This window comes from Entelurus aequoreus, linkage group LG11, assembly GCF_033978785.1.
Source record: "Entelurus aequoreus isolate RoL-2023_Sb linkage group LG11, RoL_Eaeq_v1.1, whole genome shotgun sequence".
NCBI classification, from domain to species: Eukaryota; Metazoa; Chordata; class Actinopteri; order Syngnathiformes; family Syngnathidae; genus Entelurus; species Entelurus aequoreus.
In genome coordinates this window covers 11,278,115-11,299,033 of record NC_084741.1, presented here as the reverse complement: position 1 = coordinate 11,299,033, position 20,919 = coordinate 11,278,115, and the positions used below count along the sequence as shown (strand labels likewise).

Sequence of the window (20,919 nt, the reverse complement as noted above, 5' to 3'; positions counted from 1 at the left end):
TTACAAATGACACCTGTTAGCATGCTAACATTATTATACTAGCTTTAATTACGTAAATTGTAGGTACACACCTCAGTTCTTATATTTAACAACATATACTGTATGTTATATATGTTTTCTATATGTTGTTAATCTATGTTGTTCTTTGTTTTCTATATGTTGTTTTATATGTTGTGTTGTTATATATGTTCTTATAAATGTTGTTCTATATGTTGTTTAATATGTTGCTATATATGTTGTATACATGTTCTTGTATGTTGTTTGTTTTCGAAATGTTGTATATATGTTATATATATGTTCTATATGTAGTAAAAATTGGTTATATATGTTGTTCTATATGTTGTTTGATATGTTTTTGAATGCCGTTTAATATACTGTTATATATATTGAATATATGGTGTTATATATGTTGTTTGTTTCCTATATGTCATTTTATATGTAGTTATAAATGTGCTTTGTTTTCTATATGTTGTTATGCATGTGTTATATATGTTATTTATGTTCTATGTTTTCCATATGTAGTTATACATGTTTTATATATTTTATTTATGTTGTTCTGTATGTTTTCCATATGTTGTTATACATGTGTTATACATGTTATTTATATTGTTTATATGTTTTCCATATGTTGTTATACATGTTTTATATGTTATTTATGTTGTTATACATGTTTTTTGTATGTTGGTATATATGTTGTTTATATGGTTTCTATATGTTGGTATATATATTGTCATATATGTTATTGACGTTGTATATGATGTTCTCTATGTTGGTAAATATATTTTCTATATGTTATCTTATATATTGTTGTATCAAACAGAAGAATAAGTGATTATTACATTTGAACAGAAGTGTAGATAGAACATGTTAAAAGAGAAAATAAGCAGATATTAACAGTAAATGAACAAGTAGATTAACAACCATTTTTTTTTACAGTTTGTCCCTCATAATGTGTACAAAATAATAGGTGTATAAATGACACAATATGTTACTGCATACGTCAGCAGACTAAATTAGGAGTCTTTGTTTGTTTACTTACTACTAAAAGACAAGTTGTCTCGTATGTTCACTATTTTATTTAAGGACTAAATTACAATAATAAACATACGTTTCATGTACATTAAGATTTTTTCTTCAAATAAAGCCAATAGTGCAATTTTTTGTGGTCCCCTTTATATCGAAAAGTACCAAAATACATTTTGGTACCGGTACCGGTGTCAGGATTTGGTTTTTCCTCTGTGTTTTATTTCCTGTCAGGGCTCTTATTTTGGTACCTTTTCCTGCACGTCTTGAGCGCTCGTTTTCCTCACCTGTACCTGATTGGCAGTCTGGCACACCTGTTGCCAATAGTTGCCAATCAGGCCACTGTTTATACCTGCCTCGCCCTCCAGTCAGGGCTGGAGTATTGTAGGCCGTGTCCTGTATGCTGATAGTTGTTTGCAGCTTCCTGTCTCCTAGTTCCTCGTTTCCTGTTTGCCTGTTTCCTGGTTCCTGATTCCACGCATTTTTATTTTTGACATTAAAAGTCACAGTTTCCTCCAACATGCCTGCCATGTCTGCATTCTCGGGGTTCTTCCCGACAACCAAAATATTGGCATGGGGACAAGATTAAGTCCAAATATACTTTCTGCTTTCTGCTTATTGGCTAATTTAGCAGGTGATCAACGGCCAGGTTGACGTTTGAATCCTATAGATGTGCGAGAAGTGCACTCAGAAGTCAATGAGAGTAGCAACCATGTTGACTCCTGCCTGAGAGAATGTGCTAACGAGGTCGCCTCATAAAGGCCGGCAATTATGGCCTCGTTAAGACTCCGCCGCTTGCCACCTTTGTGTGGGCACAAAGAGGAGGCGTGCCACGCCTTCGCAGGATGATTGAGCTTTAAGCGGCCGCTGGGTGGGAAGGACCAGGACGAGGACGAGGACCAGGACAAGGACCAGGACCAGGACCAGGAGGAGGAAGTGGTGCTGATGAGAGGCAGGCAGACGTCCATCCTGACACAGCATCAGCAGGTAAACATCCACATTTAACTTCTTCTTTAACTTGTGTACATGACTTATGGCCCACTCGTGTGGAATACAGCTTCCCAGCATGCCTTGCAACATACACCTACCATTCTAACAATGTATTATTTCAAACTTTGGTTTCGCTCCACATTCTCACACATGTTTTAATCTGCTTCAAACTGTTACACCTTCACAATGTCCAGCTCATGCGTGCAGTTGCAGTTTCACTTTCACTTTCACTTTCAGTGGAACATGCATGCGATACAATGTAAGGCATCACACATTTACACTTCTTTCATTGCAGCACGTCCGAAAAGGAGTAGGGAGAAGCTGAGCTTATTTAATCCTGCCCCTTTTCATACCATAGCAGTTGTATCCCACTTCCTTCTTCTCTGTAACAGAACAGTGAATGAATAAATAATATAGCATAGTAAGTAAACAAATATTAAATACATAAATAATAAATAATATAGCATAGTAAGTAAACAAATATTAAATACATAAATAATAAATAATATAGCATAGTAAGTAGACAAATATTAAATACATAAATAATAAATAATATAGCACAGTAAGAAAACAAATATTAAATATATAAATAAAAAATAAATAATATAGCATAGCAAGTAAACACATATTAAATACATAAATAATAAATAAATAATATACCACAGCAAGTGAACACATATTAAATACATAAATAAATAATATACCATAGTAAGTAAACAAATATTAAATACATAAATAATAAATAATATACCATAGTAAGTAAATGCATAATAAATACATAAATAATAAATAAATAATATACCATAGCAAGTAAACAATATTACATGCATAAATAATACATAATATAGCATAGTAAGTAAACAAATATTAAATACATAAATAATAAATAATATAGCATAGTAAGAAAACAAATATTAAATACATAAATAATAAATAATATAGCATAGTAAGAAAACAAATATTAAATACATAAATAATAAATAATATAGCATAGTAAGAAAACAAATATTAAATATATAAATAAAAAATAAATAATATACCATAGCAAGTAAACAATATTACATGCATAAATAATACATAATATAGCATAGTAAGTAAACAAATATTAAATACATAAATAATAAATAATATAGCATAGTAAGAAAACAAATATTCGATAAATAAATAATAAATAATATACCATAGTGAGTAAACAAATATTAAATACATAAATGATAAATAATATACCATGGCAAGTAAACACATATTAAATACATAAATGATAAATAATATACCATAGTAAGTAAACAAATATTAAATACATAAATAATCTTTATCTAAAAAAGAAAAAAAGGGTTTAAGACGTAATTCTTGTTGTGTGTACTTAGTGAACACTTGTAGTGTGAACAGTCTCTTAAAGTGAATCATATTGCTGCTTTCTTTCATTTCTTTACTTCAATCATATTGCTGCTTTCTTTCATTTCTTTACTTCGGTCATATTGCTGCTTTCTTTCATTTCTTTACTTCGATCATATTGCTGCTTTCTTTCATTTCTTTACTTCCATCATATTGCTGCTTTCTTTCATTTCTTTACTTCGATCATATTGCTGCTTTCTTTCATTTCTTTACTTCGATCATATTGCTGCTTTCTTTCATTTCTTTACTTCGATCATATTGCTGCTTTCTTTCATTTCTTTACTTCGATCATATTGCTGCTTTCTTTCATTTCTTTACTTCGATCATATTGCTGCTTTCTTTCATTTCTTTACTTCGATCGTATTGCTGCTTTCTGTCATTTCTTTACTTCGATCGTATTGCTGCTTTCTTTCATTTCTTTACTTCGATCGTATTGCTGCTTTCTTTCATTTCTTTACTTCGATCGTATTGCTGCTTTCTTTCATTTCTTTACTTCGATCGTATTGCTGCTTTCTTTCATTTCTTTACTTCGATCGTATTGCTGCTTTCTTTCATTTCTTTACTTCGATCGTATTGCTGCTATCTTTCATTTCTTTACTTCGATCGTATTGCTGCTTTCTTTCATTTCTTTACTTCGATCATATTGCTGCTTTCTTTCATTTCTTTACTTCGATCATATTGCTGCTTTCTTTCATTTCTTTACTTCGATCGTATTGCTGCTTTCTTTCATTTCTTTACTTCGATCGTATTGCTGCTTTCTTTCATTTCTTTACTTCGATCGTATTGCTGCTTTCTTTCATTTCTTTACTTCGATCGTATTGCTGCTTTCTTTAATTTCTTTACTTCTATCGTATTGCTGCTTTCTTTCATTTCTTTACTTCGATCATATTGCTGCTTTCCTTCATTTCTTTACTTCGATCATATTGCTGCTTTCCTTCATTTCTTTACTTCGATCATATTGCTGCTTTCTTTCATTTCTTTACTTCGATCGTATTGCTGCTTTCTTTCATTTCTTTACTTCGATCATATTGCTGCTTTCTTTCATTTCTTTACTTCGATCATATTGCTGCTTTCTTTCATTTCTTTACTTCATCCATTCCATCATTTAATCCCACATACTGATATACTGAAGGTCTTCCCGGTTTTCCCGAAATTCCGTAATACCATTTCTCAATTCAACATGTTACTACTTCAACAATTCTCGACCGATTTGAAAAATTCAAACACCAACCATTTCAACTCACTCAGAACATTGAAGTATTTTAACATTTTCTAAAAAATTCCCTCTTTTACTGAGATTTCCAAATTTCCATGAAATTCCCATTAAAAAGAATGGGACATTTTTCAAAGTTCCACCTGATTCAAACTGTTCCAACTCCAAAATATTCAGCCTGTTCAGGAATTGTGTGCTCCTTTTCAACAATTTAAAAAAAATTCCCGAATTTCCAAGAATTCCCAGTTTTCAGGGACATTTTCCCATTCAAAATGAAATGTCCAATTTTCAAACTTCCACATTTCCCAAATTTTTCAACAGATTCATACCATTCCATCTTCAACACATTCAACTCATCCTGGAAATTCAAACTATTATTTTTCCATGTTTAAAAAATTTCCAGGAATACCTGTTTCTTTTTCTTACTTTATTTCCAACCATTTTCGTTTGACTACTCCTTTTCCTTTTTTCATCCCATTTCAACTGTTCCACTGTCAAAACATTTTTCTTAGTCAGGAAAAAAAAAACAAATTGGTTTAGGAACTAGAAAAATTCCCGGTTTTCCAAAAATTCCAGGGATTCCGTAATACCATTTCTCAATTCAACATGTTACTACTTCAACAATTCTCGACTGATTTGAAAAATTCCAACACCAACCATTTCAACTCATTCAGAACATTCAAGTCTTTTAACAGTTTCTAAAAAAATTCCCACTTTTACCGAGATTTCCAAATTTCCATGAAATTCCCATTGAAAAGAATGGGACATTCTTCAAAGTTCCACAATTCCCACATTTTTTGATTCAAACTGTTCCAGCTTCAAAATATTCAGCCTGTTCAGGAATTTTGTGCTCCCTTTCAACAATTAGGAAAAAAATTCCCGAATTTCCAATAACTCCCAGTTTTCAGGGACATTTCCCCATTCAAAATGAATTGTCCATTTTTCAAACTTCCACATTTCCCACATTTTTCAACAGATTCAAACCATTCCACATTCAACACATTCAACTCATCCTGGACATTCAAACTACCTTTTTTCCACCTTCAACAAATTTCCAGGAATTCCTGTTTTTTTTCTAACCCTATTTCCAACCTTTTTCGTTTGACTACTCCTTTTCCTTTTTTCATCCCATTTCAACTGTTCCACCGTCAAAAATGTTTTCTTAGTTAGGACAAAAAAACAAGTTGGTTTAGGAACTAGAAAAATTCCCGGTTTTCCCAAATTTCCAGGAATTCCGTAATACCATTTCTCAATGAAAAATGTTACTACTTCAACAATTCTCGACCGATTTGAAAAATTCCAACACCAACCATTTCAACTCAAGTCTTTTAACATTTCCTAAAAAAATTCCCTCTTTCACCGAGATTTCCAAATTTCCATGAAATTCCCATTGAAAAGAATGGGACATTTTTCAAAGTTCCACTTAATTCAAACCGTTCCCACTCCAAAATATTCAGCCTTTCCAGGAACTGTGTGCTCCCTTTCAACAATTTAAAAATAAAATCCTGAATTTCCAAGAATTCCCAGTTTTCAGGGACATTTTCCCCATTCAAAATGAATTGTCCATTTTTCAAACTTGCACAATTCCCACATTTTTCAACAGATTCAAACCATTCCACCTTCAACACATTCTGGAAATTCAAACTACCTTTTTTCCACGTTCAACAAATTTCCAGGAATTCCTGTTTTCTTTTTCACCCTATTTTCAACCTTTTTCGTTTGACTACTACTTTCACATTTTTCATCCAATTACAACTGTTCCACCGTCAAAACATTTTTCTTAGTCAGGACAAAAAAACTAATTGGTTTAGGAACTAGAAAAATTCCCGGTTTTCCCAAATTTCCAGGAATTCCGTAATACCATTTCTCAATTAAAAATGTTACTACTTCAACCATTCTTTTAATTCCAACACCAACCATTTCAGCTCATTCAGGACATTTATGCTCCTCATCATTTAAAAAAAATGATGTAATGTTCGGTTTGAGAAATTTGTCTTTTTATGCAACCAAACAAAAAAAATATATATAAATAAAACTTTGGCACATTTTTCTGGGGGTTTATAATATTTTTTCTATTTTATTTAATTTTACAATTTATAATTTAGTTTATAATTGTTTGTGTTTCAAATCCTTTTTTGGTTATGACTTCATTTCAAGTTTGTGGGCGGGGCCAACTTTATTGGTCAGCCTTGGTCAGCCGTCACGCCCATATATGGTCACGCCGCCATTGCAGACTGATCATGTGCAAAATGTCCTTTGCTAGCCATGAGAACGTCCGTCTCCGTGACGACGACCCCCGCCGCGGACAAAGGTGCGTCGTGGGGGCGGGACCTGTACACCTTCGTGTCGTCGGCAGCGGGTCACATGATGCGGACCCTCCAGAAGCCCCGCAAGAGCCGAGCGTCCAAGCGGCGAGTCAACCACCGCCGCTTCCTGCACAACATGATCCAAAGGTGAGCGTGAACTTGGTTTGTTTTCACCTGCTGGGATTTAATACCTGCCTCCAACTTTGTCACCATCTTACCTTCTAGTTATGATTAGTAACACCTTAATTACGTGTTAATAACATAGAACCACAAAACGTTAATAACTAACTACACTATGTAGACCAAATATTGTAGCACATAAACAGGGGAGAGCCTATTTATGATGAATTACAGGTGGACATAATAACCATGACTAACAGGTGAATTACAGGTGAACATAATAACTATGACTAACAGGTGAATTACAGGTGAACATAATAACCATGACTAACAGGTGAATTACAGGTGAACATAAGAACCATGACTAACAGGTGAATTACAGGTGAACATAAGAACCATGACTAACAGGTGAATTACAGGTGAACATAAGAACCATGACTAACAGGTGAATTACAGGTGAACATAATAACCATGACTAACAGGTGAATTACAGGTGAACATAATAACCATGACTAACAGGTTAATTACAGGTGAACATAACAACCATGACTAACAGGTGAATTACAGGTGAACATAATAACCATGACTAACAGGTTAATTACAGGTGAACATAATAACCATGACTAACAGGTGAATTACAGGTGAACATGATAACCATGACTAACAGGTTAATTACAGGTGAACAAATAACCATGACTAACAGGTAAATTACAGGTGAATTACAGGTGAATTACAGGTTAATTACAGGTGAACATAATAACTATGACTAACAGGTGAATTACAGGTGAACATAATAACCATGACTAACAGGTGAATTACAGGTGAATTACAGGTTAATTACAGGTGAACATAATAACTATGACTAACAGGTGAATTACAGGTGAACATAATAACTATGACTAACAGGTGAATTACAGGTGAACATAATAACCATGACTAACAGGTGAATTACAGGTGAACATAAGAACCATGACTAACAGGTGAATTACAGGTGAACATAATAACCATGACTAACAGGTTAATTACAGGTGAACAGAATAACTATGACTAACAGGTGAATTACAGGTGAACATAATAACCATGACTAACAGGTGAATTACAGGTGAACATAATAACCATGACTAACAGGTGAATTACAGGTGAACATGATAACCATGACTAACAGGTTAATCACAGGTGAACATAATAACCATGACTAACAGGTGAATTACAGGTGAATTACAGGTGAACATAATAACTATGACTAACAGGTGAATTACAGGTGAACATAATAACTATGACTAACAGGTGAATTACAGGTGAACATAATAACCATGACTAACAGGTGAATTACAGGTGAACATAATAACCATGACTAACAGGTGAATTACAGGTGAACATAATAACCATGACTAACAGGTTGATTACAGGTGAACATAATAACCATGACTAACAGGTGAATTACAGGTGAACATAATAACCATGACTAACAGGTTAATTACAGGTGAACATAATAACCATGACTAACAGGTGAATTACAGGTGAATTACAGGTGAACATGATAACCATGACTAACAGGTTAATTACAGGTGAACAAATAACCATGACTAACAGGTAAATTACAGGTGAATTACAGGTGAATTACAGGTTAATTACAGGTGAACATAATAACTATGACTAACAGGTGAATTACAGGTGAACATAATAACCATGACTAACAGGTGAATTACAGGTGAATTACAGGTGAATTACAGGTGAACATAATAACTATGACTAACAGGTGAATTACAGGTGAACATAATAACTATGACTAACAGGTGAATTACAGGTGAACATAATAACCATGACTAACAGGTGAATTACAGGTGAACATAAGAACCATGACTAACAGGTGAATTACAGGTGAACATAATAACCATGACTAACAGGTTAATTACAGGTGAACATAATAACTATGACTAACAGGTGAATTACAGGTGAACATAATAACCATGACTAACAGGTGAATTACAGGTGAACATAATAACCATGACTAACAGGTGAATTACAGGTGAATTACAGGTGAACATGATAACCATGACTAACAGGTTAATCACAGGTGAACATAATAACCATGACTAACAGGTGAATTACAGGTTAATTACAGGTGAACATAATAACTATGACTAACAGGTGAATTACAGGTGAACATAATAACTATGACTAACAGGTGAATTACTGGTGAACATAATAACCATGACTAACAGGTGAATTACAGGTGAATTACAGGTTAATTACAGTTGAACATAATAACTATGACTAACAGGTGAATTACAGGTGAACATACGAACCATGACTAACAGGTGAATTACAGGTGAACATAAGAACCATGACTAACAGGTGAATTACAGGTGAACATAATAACCATGACTAACAGGTGAATTACAGGTGAACATAATAACCATGACTAACAGGTGAATTACAGGTGAACATAATAACCATGACTAACAGGTTAATTACAGGTGAACATAACAACCATGACTAACAGGTGAATTACAGGTGAACATAATAACCATGACTAACAGGTTAATTACAGGTGAACATAATAACCATGACTAACAGGTGAATTACAGGTGAACATGATAACCATGACTAACAGGTTAATTACAGGTGAACAAATAACCATGACTAACAGGTAAATTACAGGTGAATTACAGGTGAATTACAGGTTAATTACAGGTGAACATAATAACTATGACTAACAGGTGAATTACAGGTGAACATAATAACCATGACTAACAGGTGAATTACAGGTGAATTACAGGTTAATTACAGGTGAACATAATAACTATGACTAACAGGTGAATTACAGGTGAACATAATAACTATGACTAACAGGTGAATTACAGGTGAACATAAGAACCATGACTAACAGGTGAATTACAGGTGAACATAATAACCATGACTAACAGGTTAATTACAGGTGAACATAATAACTATGACTAACAGGTGAATTACAGGTGAACATAATAACCATGACTAACAGGTGAATTACAGGTGAACATAATAACCATGACTAACAGGTGAATTACAGGTGAATTACAGGTGAACATGATAACCATGACTAACAGGTTAATCACAGGTGAACATAATAACCATGACTAACAGGTGAATTACAGGTGAATTACAGGTGAACATAATAACTATGACTAACAGGTGAATTACAGGTGAACATAATAACTATGACTAACAGGTGAATTACAGGTGAACATAATAACCATGACTAACAGGTGAATTACAGGTGAACATAATAACCATGACTAACAGGTGAATTACAGGTGAACATAATAACCATGACTAACAGGTTAATTACAGGTGAACATAATAACCATGACTAACAGGTGAATTACAGGTGAATTACAGGTGAACATGATAACCATGACTAACAGGTTAATTACAGGTGAACAAATAACCATGACTAACAGGTAAATTACAGGTGAATTACAGGTGAATTACAGGTTAATTACAGGTGAACATAATAAGTATGACTAACAGGTGAATTACAGGTGAACATAATAACCATGACTAACAGGTGAATTACAGGTGAATTACAGGTGAATTACAGGTGAACATAATAACTATGACTAACAGGTGAATTACAGGTGAACATAATAACTATGACTAACAGGTGAATTACAGATGAACATAATAACCATGACTAACAGGTGAATTACAGGTGAACATAAGAACCATGACTAACAGGTGAATTACAGGTGAACATAATAACCATGACTAACAGGTTAATTACAGGTGAACATAATAACTATGACTAACAGGTGAATTACAGGTGAACATAATAACCATGACTAACAGGTGAATTACAGGTGAACATAATAACCATGACTAACAGGTGAATTACAGGTGAATTACAGGTGAACATGATAACCATGACTAACAGGTTAATCACAGGTGAACATAATAACCATGACTAACAGGTTAATTACAGGTGAACATAATAACTATGACTAACAGGTGAATTACAGGTGAACATAATAACCATGACTAACAGGTGAATTACAGGTGAATTACAGGTTAATTACAGTTGAACATAATAACTATGACTAACAGGTGAATTACAGGTGAACATAAGAACCATGACTAACAGGTGAATTACAGGTGAACATAAGAACCATGACTAACAGGTGAATTACAGGTGAACATAATAACCATGACTAACAGGTGAATTACAGGTGAACATAATGAACCATGACTAACAGGTGAATTACAGGTGAACATAATAACCATGACTAACAGGTTAATTACAGGTGAACATAAGAACCATGACTAACAGGTGAATTACAGGTGAACATAATAACCATGACTAACAGGTGAATTACAGGTGAACATAATAACCATGACTAACAGGTTAATTACAGGTGAACATAATAACCATGACTAACAGGTGAATTACAGGTGAATTACAGGTGAATTACAGGTGAACATGATAACCATGACTAACAGGTTAATTGCAGGTGAACATAATAACCATGACTAACAGGTGAATTACAGGTGAATTACAGGTTAATTACAGGTGAACATAATAACTATGACTAACAGGTGAATTACAGGTGAACATAATAACCATGACTAACAGGTGAATTACAGGTGAACATAATAACCATGACTAACAGGTGAATTACAGGTGAATTACAGGTGAACATGATAACCATGACTAACAGGTGAATTACAGGTGAATTACAGGTTAATTACAGGTGAACATAATAACTATGACTAACAGGTGAATTACAGGTGAACATAATAACCATGACAAACAGGTGAATTACAGGTGAACATAATAACTATGACTAACAGGTGAATTACAGGTGAATTACAGGTGAACATAATAACCATGACTAACAGGTGAATTACAGGTGAACATAAGAACCATGACTAACAGGTGAATTACAGGTGAACATAATAACCATGACTAACAGGTGAATTACAGGTGAACATAATAACCATGACTAACAGGTTAATTACAGGTGAACATAATAACTATGACTAACAGGTGAATTACAGGTGAACATAATAACCATGACTAACAGGTGAATTACAGGTGAACATAATAACTATGACTAACAGGTGAATTACAGGTGAACATAATAACCATGACTAACAGGTGAATTACAGGTGAACATAATAACCATGACTAACAGGTGAATTACAGGTGAACATAATAACCATGACTAACAGGTGAATTACAGGTGAACATAATAACCATGACTAACAGGTGAATTACAGGTGAACATAATAACCATGACTAACAGGTGAATTACAGGTGAACATAATAACTATGACTAACAGGTTATTACAGGTGAACATAATAACCATGACTAACAGGTGAATTACAGGTACACATAATAACCATTACTAACAGGTGAATTACAGGTGAACAGAATAACTATGACTAACAGGTTAATTACAGGTGAACATAATAACTATGACTAACAGGTTATTACAGGTGAACATAATAACCATGACTAACAGGTGAATTACAGGTGAACATAATAACCATGACTAACAGGTGAATTACAGGTGAACATAACTATGACTAACAGGTGAATTACAGGTGAACATAATAACCATGACTAACAGGTGAATTACAGGTGAACATAATAACTATGACTAACAGGTTAATTACAGGTGAACATAATAACTATGACTAACAGGTTAATTACAGGTGAACATAATAACCATGACTAACAGGTGAATTACAGGTGAACATAATAACCATGACTAACAGGTGAATTACAGGTGAACATAATAACCATGACTAACAGGTTAATTACAGGTGAACATAATAACCATGACTAACAGGTGAATTACAGGTGAATTACAGGTGAACATGATAACCATGACTAACAGGTTAATTACAGGTGAACAAATAACCATGACTAACAGGTAAATTACAGGTGAATTACAGGTGAATTACAGGTTAATTACAGGTGAACATAATAACTATGACTAACAGGTGAATTACAGGTGAACATAATAACCATGACTAACAGGTGAATTACAGGTGAATTACAGGTGAATTACAGGTGAACATAATAACTATGACTAACAGGTGAATTACAGGTGAACATAATAACTATGACTAACAGGTGAATTACAGGTGAACATAATAACCATGACTAACAGGTGAATTACAGGTGAACATAAGAACCATGACTAACAGGTGAATTACAGGTGAACATAATAACCATGACTAACAGGTTAATTACAGGTGAACATAATAACTATGACTAACAGGTGAATTACAGGTGAACATAATAACCATGACTAACAGGTGAATTACAGGTGAACATAATAACCATGACTAACAGGTGAATTACAGGTGAATTACAGGTGAACATGATAACCATGACTAACAGGTTAATCACAGGTGAACATAATAACCATGACTAACAGGTGAATTACAGGTTAATTACAGGTGAACATAATAACTATGACTAACAGGTGAATTACAGGTGAACATAATAACTATGACTAACAGGTGAATTACAGGTGAACATAATAACCATGACTAACAGGTGAATTACAGGTGAATTACAGGTTAATTACAGTTGAACATAATAACTATGACTAACAGGTGAATTACAGGTGAACATAAGAACCATGACTAACAGGTGAATTACAGGTGAACATAAGAACCATGACTAACAGGTGAATTACAGGTGAACATAATAACCATGACTAACAGGTGAATTACAGGTGAACATAATGAACCATGACTAACAGGTGAATTACAGGTGAACATAATAACCATGACTAACAGGTTAATTACAGGTGAACATAAGAACCATGACTAACAGGTGAATTACAGGTGAACATAATAACCATGACTAACAGGTGAATTACAGGTGAACATAATAACCATGACTAACAGGTTAATTACAGGTGAACATAATAACCATGACTAACAGGTGAATTACAGGTGAATTACAGGTGAATTACAGGTGAACATGATAACCATGACTAACAGGTTAATTGCAGGTGAACATAATAACCATGACTAACAGGTGAATTACAGGTGAATTACAGGTTAATTACAGGTGAACATAATAACTATGACTAACAGGTGAATTACAGGTGAACATAATAACCATGACTAACAGGTGAATTACAGGTGAACATAATAACCATGACTAACAGGTGAATTACAGGTGAATTACAGGTGAATTACAGGTGAATTACAGGTGAACATGATAACCATGACTAACAGGTGAATTACAGGTGAATTACAGGTTAATTACAGGTGAACATAATAACTATGACTAACAGGTGAATTACAGGTGAACATAATAACCATGACAAACAGGTGAATTACAGGTGAACATAATAACTATGACTAACAGGTGAATTACAGGTGAATTACAGGTGAACATAATAACCATGACTAACAGGTGAATTACAGGTGAACATAAGAACCATGACTAACAGGTGAATTACAGGTGAACATAATAACCATGACTAACAGGTGAATTACAGGTGAACATAATAACCATGACTAACAGGTTAATTACAGGTGAACATAATAACTATGACTAACAGGTGAATTACAGGTGAACATAATAACCATGACTAACAGGTGAATTACAGGTGAACATAATAACTATGACTAACAGGTGAATTACAGGTGAACATAATAACCATGACTAACAGGTGAATTACAGGTGAACATAATAACCATGACTAACAGGTGAATTACAGGTGAACATAATAACCATGACTAACAGGTGAATTACAGGTGAACATAATAACCATGACTAACAGGTGAATTACAGGTGAACATAATAACCATGACTAACAGGTGAATTACAGGTGAACATAATAACTATGACTAACAGGTTATTACAGGTGAACATAATAACCATGACTAACAGGTGAATTACAGGTACACATAATAACCATTACTAACAGGTGAATTACAGGTGAACAGAATAACTATGACTAACAGGTTAATTACAGGTGAACATAATAACTATGACTAACAGGTTATTACAGGTGAACATAATAACCATGACTAACAGGTGAATTACAGGTGAACATAATAACCATGACTAACAGGTGAATTACAGGTGAACATAACTATGACTAACAGGTGAATTACAGGTGAACATAATAACCATGACTAACAGGTGAATTACAGGTGAACATAATAACTATGACTAACAGGTTAATTACAGGTGAACATAATAACTATGACTAACAGGTTAATTACAGGTGAACATAATAACCATGACTAACAGGTGAATTACAGGTGAACATAATAACCATGACTAACAGGTGAATTACAGGTGAACATAATAACCATGACTAACAGGTGAATTACAGGTGAACATAATAACTATGACTAACAGGTGAATTACAGGTGAATTACAGGTGAACATAATAACCATGACTAACAGGTGAATTACAGGTGAACATAAGAACCATGACTAACAGGTGAATTACAGGTGAACATAATAACCATGACTAACAGGTGAATTACAGGTGAACATAATAACCATGACTAACAGGTTAATTACAGGTGAACATAATAACTATGACTAACAGGTGAATTACAGGTGAACATAATAACCATGACTAACAGGTGAATTACAGGTGAACATAATAACTATGACTAACAGGTGAATTACAGGTGAACATAATAACCATGACTAACAGGTGAATTACAGGTGAACATAATAACCATGACTAACAGGTGAATTACAGGTGAACATAATAACCATGACTAACAGGTGAATTACAGGTGAACATAATAACCATGACTAACAGGTGAATTACAGGTGAACATAATAACCATGACTAACAGGTGAATTACAGGTGAACATAATAACTATGACTAACAGGTTATTACAGGTGAACATAATAACCATGACTAACAGGTGAATTACAGGTACACATAATAACCATTACTAACAGGTGAATTACAGGTGAACAGAATAACTATGACTAACAGGTTAATTACAGGTGAACATAATAACTATGACTAACAGGTTATTACAGGTGAACATAATAACCATGACTAACAGGTGAATTACAGGTGAACATAATAACCATGACTAACAGGTGAATTACAGGTGAACATAACTATGACTAACAGGTGAATTACAGGTGAACATAATAACCATGACTAACAGGTGAATTACAGGTGAACATAATAACTATGACTAACAGGTTAATTACAGGTGAACATAATAACTATGACTAACAGGTGAATTACAGGTGAACATAATAACCATGACTAACAGGTGAATTACAGGTGAACATAATAACCATGACTAACAGGTTAATTACAGGTGAACATAATAACCATGACTAACAGGTGAATTACAGGTGAATTACAGGTGAACATGATAACCATGACTAACAGGTTAATTACAGGTGAACATAATAACTATGACTAACAGGTAAATTACAGGTGAACATAATAACCATGACTAACAGGTGAATTACAGGTGAATTACAGGTGAATTACAGGTGAACATAATAACTATGACTAACAGGTGAATTACAGGTGAACATAATAACTATGACTAACAGGTGAATTACAGGTGAACATAATAACCATGACTAACAGGTGAATTACAGGTGAACATAAGAACCATGACTAACAGGTGAATTACAGGTGAACATAATAACCATGACTAACAGGTTAATTACAGGTGAACATAATAACTATGACTAACAGGTGAATTACAGGTGAACATAATAACCATGACTAACAGGTGAATTACAGGTGAACATAATAACCATGACTAACAGGTGAATTACAGGTGAATTACAGGTGAACATGATAACCATGACTAACAGGTTAATCACAGGTGAACATAATAACCATGACTAACAGGTGAATTACAGGTTAATTACAGGTGAACATAATAACTATGACTAACAGGTGAATTACAGGTGAACATAATAACTATGACTAACAGGTGAATTACAGGTGAACATAATAACCATGACTAACAGGTGAATTACAGGTGAATTACAGGTTAATTACAGTTGAACATAATAACTATGACTAACAGGTGAATTACAGGTGAACATAAGAACCATGACTAACAGGTGAATTACAGGTGAACATAAGAACCATGACTAACAGGTGAATTACAGGTGAACATAATAACCATGACTAACAGGTGAATTACAGGTGAACATAATGAACCATGACTAACAGGTGAATTACAGGTGAACATAATAACCATGACTAACAGGTTAATTACAGGTGAACATAAGAACCATGACTAACAGGTGAATTACAGGTGAACATAATAACCATGACTAACAGGTGAATTACAGGTGAACATAATAACCATGACTAACAGGTTAATTACAGGTGAACATAATAACCATGACTAACAGGTGAATTACAGGTGAATTACAGGTGAATTACAGGTGAACATGATAACCATGACTAACAGGTTAATTGCAGGTGAACATAATAACCATGACTAACAGGTGAATTACAGGTGAATTACAGGTTAATTACAGGTGAACATAATAACTATGACTAACAGGTGAATTACAGGTGAACATAATAACCATGACTAACAGGTGAATTACAGGTGAACATAATAACCATGACTAACAGGTGAATTACAGGTGAATTACAGGTGAATTACAGGTGAATTACAGGTGAACATGATAACCATGACTAACAGGTAAATTACAGGTGAATTACAGGTTAATTACAGGTGAACATAATAACTATGACTAACAGGTGAATTACAGGTGAACATAATAACCATGACTAACAGGTGAATTACAGGTGAACATAATAACCATGACAAACAGGTGAATTACAGGTGAACATAATAACTATGACTAACAGGTGAATTACAGGTGAATTACAGATGAACATAATAACCATGACTAACAGGTGAATTACAGGTGAACATAAGAACCATGACTAACAGGTGAATTACAGGTGAACATAATAACCATGACTAACAGGTGAATTACAGGTGAACATAATAACCATGACTAACAGGTTAATTACAGGTGAACATAATAACTATGACTAACAGGTGAATTACAGGTGAACATAATAACCATGACTAACAGGTGAATTACAGGTGAACATAATAACTATGACTAACAGGTGAATTACAGGTGAACATAATAACCATGACTAACAGGTGAATTACAGGTGAACATAATAACCATGACTAACAGGTGAATTACAGGTGAACATAATAACCATGACTAACAGGTGAATTACAGGTGAACATAATAACCATGACTAACAGGTGAATTACAGGTGAACATAATAACCATGACTAACAGGTGAATTACAGGTGAACATAATAACTATGACTAACAGGTTATTACAGGTGAACATAATAACCATGACTAACAGGTGAATTACAGGTACACATAATAACCATTACTAACAGGTGAATTACAGGTGAACAGAATAACTATGACTAACAGGTTAATTACAGGTGAACATAATAACTATGACTAACAGGTTATTACAGGTGAACATAATAACCATGACTAACAGGTGAATTACAGGTGAACATAATAACCATGACTAACAGGTGAATTACAGGTGAACATAATAACTATGACTAACAGGTGAATTACAGGTGAACATAATAACTATGACTAACAGGTGAATTACAGGTGAACATAACAGAGGTGGGACCAAGTCATTGCTTTGCAAGTCACAAGTAAGTCTCAAGTCTTTGCCCTCAAGTCTCAAGTCAAGTCCCGAGTCAAGACAGGCAAGTCCCGAGTCAAGTCCAAAGTCAAGACTGGAAAGTCTCAAGTCAAGTCACAAGTCCTGCATTTTGAGTTTCGAGTCCTTTCAAGTCCTTTTAACCACAGACTAATATTTTTACACAGATTGTGTATGCTTTTAAACCGCTGTATTTATTTATTCAAACAAGTGCATTTGAAATAGCAGGAAAAAAAATAGTACTGACATTGCAATTCATAATAGCACTATTAACCAGTCATTTTAATAGTTTAAACAATTTTAAACATTTAACTCATTCCTTTACAGAATAAACACATTTGCAAAAACAAGTGCAACTGTACTTATTTGTACAAAAGTGTTAACATTGTATTTCCATGGCATATTGCATTGTAACTAGTTCCACAGCAGTTTCTATTCTGTTCTTACCTTATCTCATTGATCTCATCTCATACTGTATGTGTGTTTATGTGTGCGTACACATGAAAAACATAACAAATACATGAACATAACAATGAACAGAGTTGTACTTTTTAGATGTCAGGGCCCTATGCAATATGCACACATATTCTTAATATACTATACATTTTAACTGACCTTTATTTGACTATGTTTGTCTTTTTGTAGGTGGCTAAAATACGCGGTGCTGCTGACCGCCGTCTAACGTTATGTTACTGTGTGTGATACATTGACTAACGTAACGTTATGTATAGGTACCTCATGCAACCCTGCTTAAAAAAATCACTTGACAAAAAGTATGAATAAGGTAGCAAACTGCAGTGGACGCAACATATTGCTGTGTTTGAAATGATGTTATAACCATAGACATCTTATAAGTAGACACAGTATTGGTTGCTGTGACGCGAGCAAATTGCATCTTGAAGTGGTGATGAGGAGCCGGCGAGCAGCCTAAACTGACAGTTGACAGGTAGAAAACAAAGATGCCGGGCTGGTGTTCAGCGTTTTCCTGCTCAAATGAGCGGACTGTTGAAAATAGGAATCGGGGGATTACTTTTCACAAGTAAGATTTAACATTAATGTACTATTGGTTGTATTTTATGAAAATAACATTACCACAGAGTTGAGAAGGAGCAAAGATCTTCAATATTTGTATGTGAAAATCACAAATAAATCTTCTGGGGGAGGATGACGCCCCTACAGGGGTTTGGTTTACAAACTTTCAGCCCCACCTAAAACAAAATTCACCAGCCGCCACTGATTATGATGCATTCTCATTTTAGGCAAAATATAAGACAATACTTTCTTAACAGTATAATTGTAATCAGGAATAAGTCTTCAAGTAACAATACTCAAATACTAACATTGTTGGGTAAGACAGCATTTGGTTTTATTCTGAATCCAGTGAAACAGATTGGTGGTTTTAGCTGATATAAAGACTTTCAGGTGTTTATATATGTTTAAGTATTTGGCAGGCGCTTTTATCCAAAGCGACATACATAAAACATACATATATAACAATCACTGTAAACATGATCATTTAAGGGAAGAATGTAATACAAAATATCAATACAAAGTGTCAAGACAGAATAAACTCTCTGCTGCTGCAGCAACAGAGATACGGTCTATAAGATATATAGATATCTAATGTATTCATACATTGTTTATGTAGGATATACGCATGTATATATAACGTAATTATATTGTTTCTTCAACTTAAAAATAGCTGACCGTTTTTTTCCCCCTTCTCTGGGCTTATATTCCCAGTTTTGATCTCGGACGTCTGGTCACTTATAGCATATAAGAATATTATATTACTGTTAAGCAAACTATGAATAATAAAACATGTGTCCGTTATCATAGCTACACGTATGACAAAAAAACCCGTGAAAATGAGTGGTATTCAGTGAGGTAAAATGAATTAAATGCGCTGACAGTTCATTGCTCCTGCCAAATGAATTGCACTGAGTGGAGCGGATCACCACTCCAAGATGGCGGCCCCGCGTCTCGTCTGCGCCAGTAAGCAGTAGCGCTCGATGCTGCGTCTACTTATAAGTCTATGGTTATGACGTTAGCAGTGAGTTTACAGCCTCACTGATTTAACTACACAGCAAATAAAAGTCATGTTACTTAGCCAATAAACGTTATCTTACATTCAAAACTTACCCTTCTTTGTGCAACTTCAA

General features: G+C 34.0%; 1 protein-coding gene across 1 annotated transcript in view; it reads left to right on the top strand.

The window, feature by feature from the left end:
* The first annotated feature begins 1,131 nt into the window (after positions 1-1,131).
* LOC133659773 (uncharacterized) overlaps positions 1,132-20,919 on the top strand; it is a 21,140-nt gene continuing 1,352 nt past the window's right edge. The window contains exons 1-2 of the mRNA XM_062062492.1: positions 1,132-2,010; positions 6,885-7,074. Of these exons, the coding sequence (XP_061918476.1) occupies positions 6,887-7,074 (188 nt within the window). The 5' untranslated portion in view covers positions 1,132-2,010; positions 6,885-6,886. The remainder of the gene's footprint in view (positions 2,011-6,884; positions 7,075-20,919) is intronic.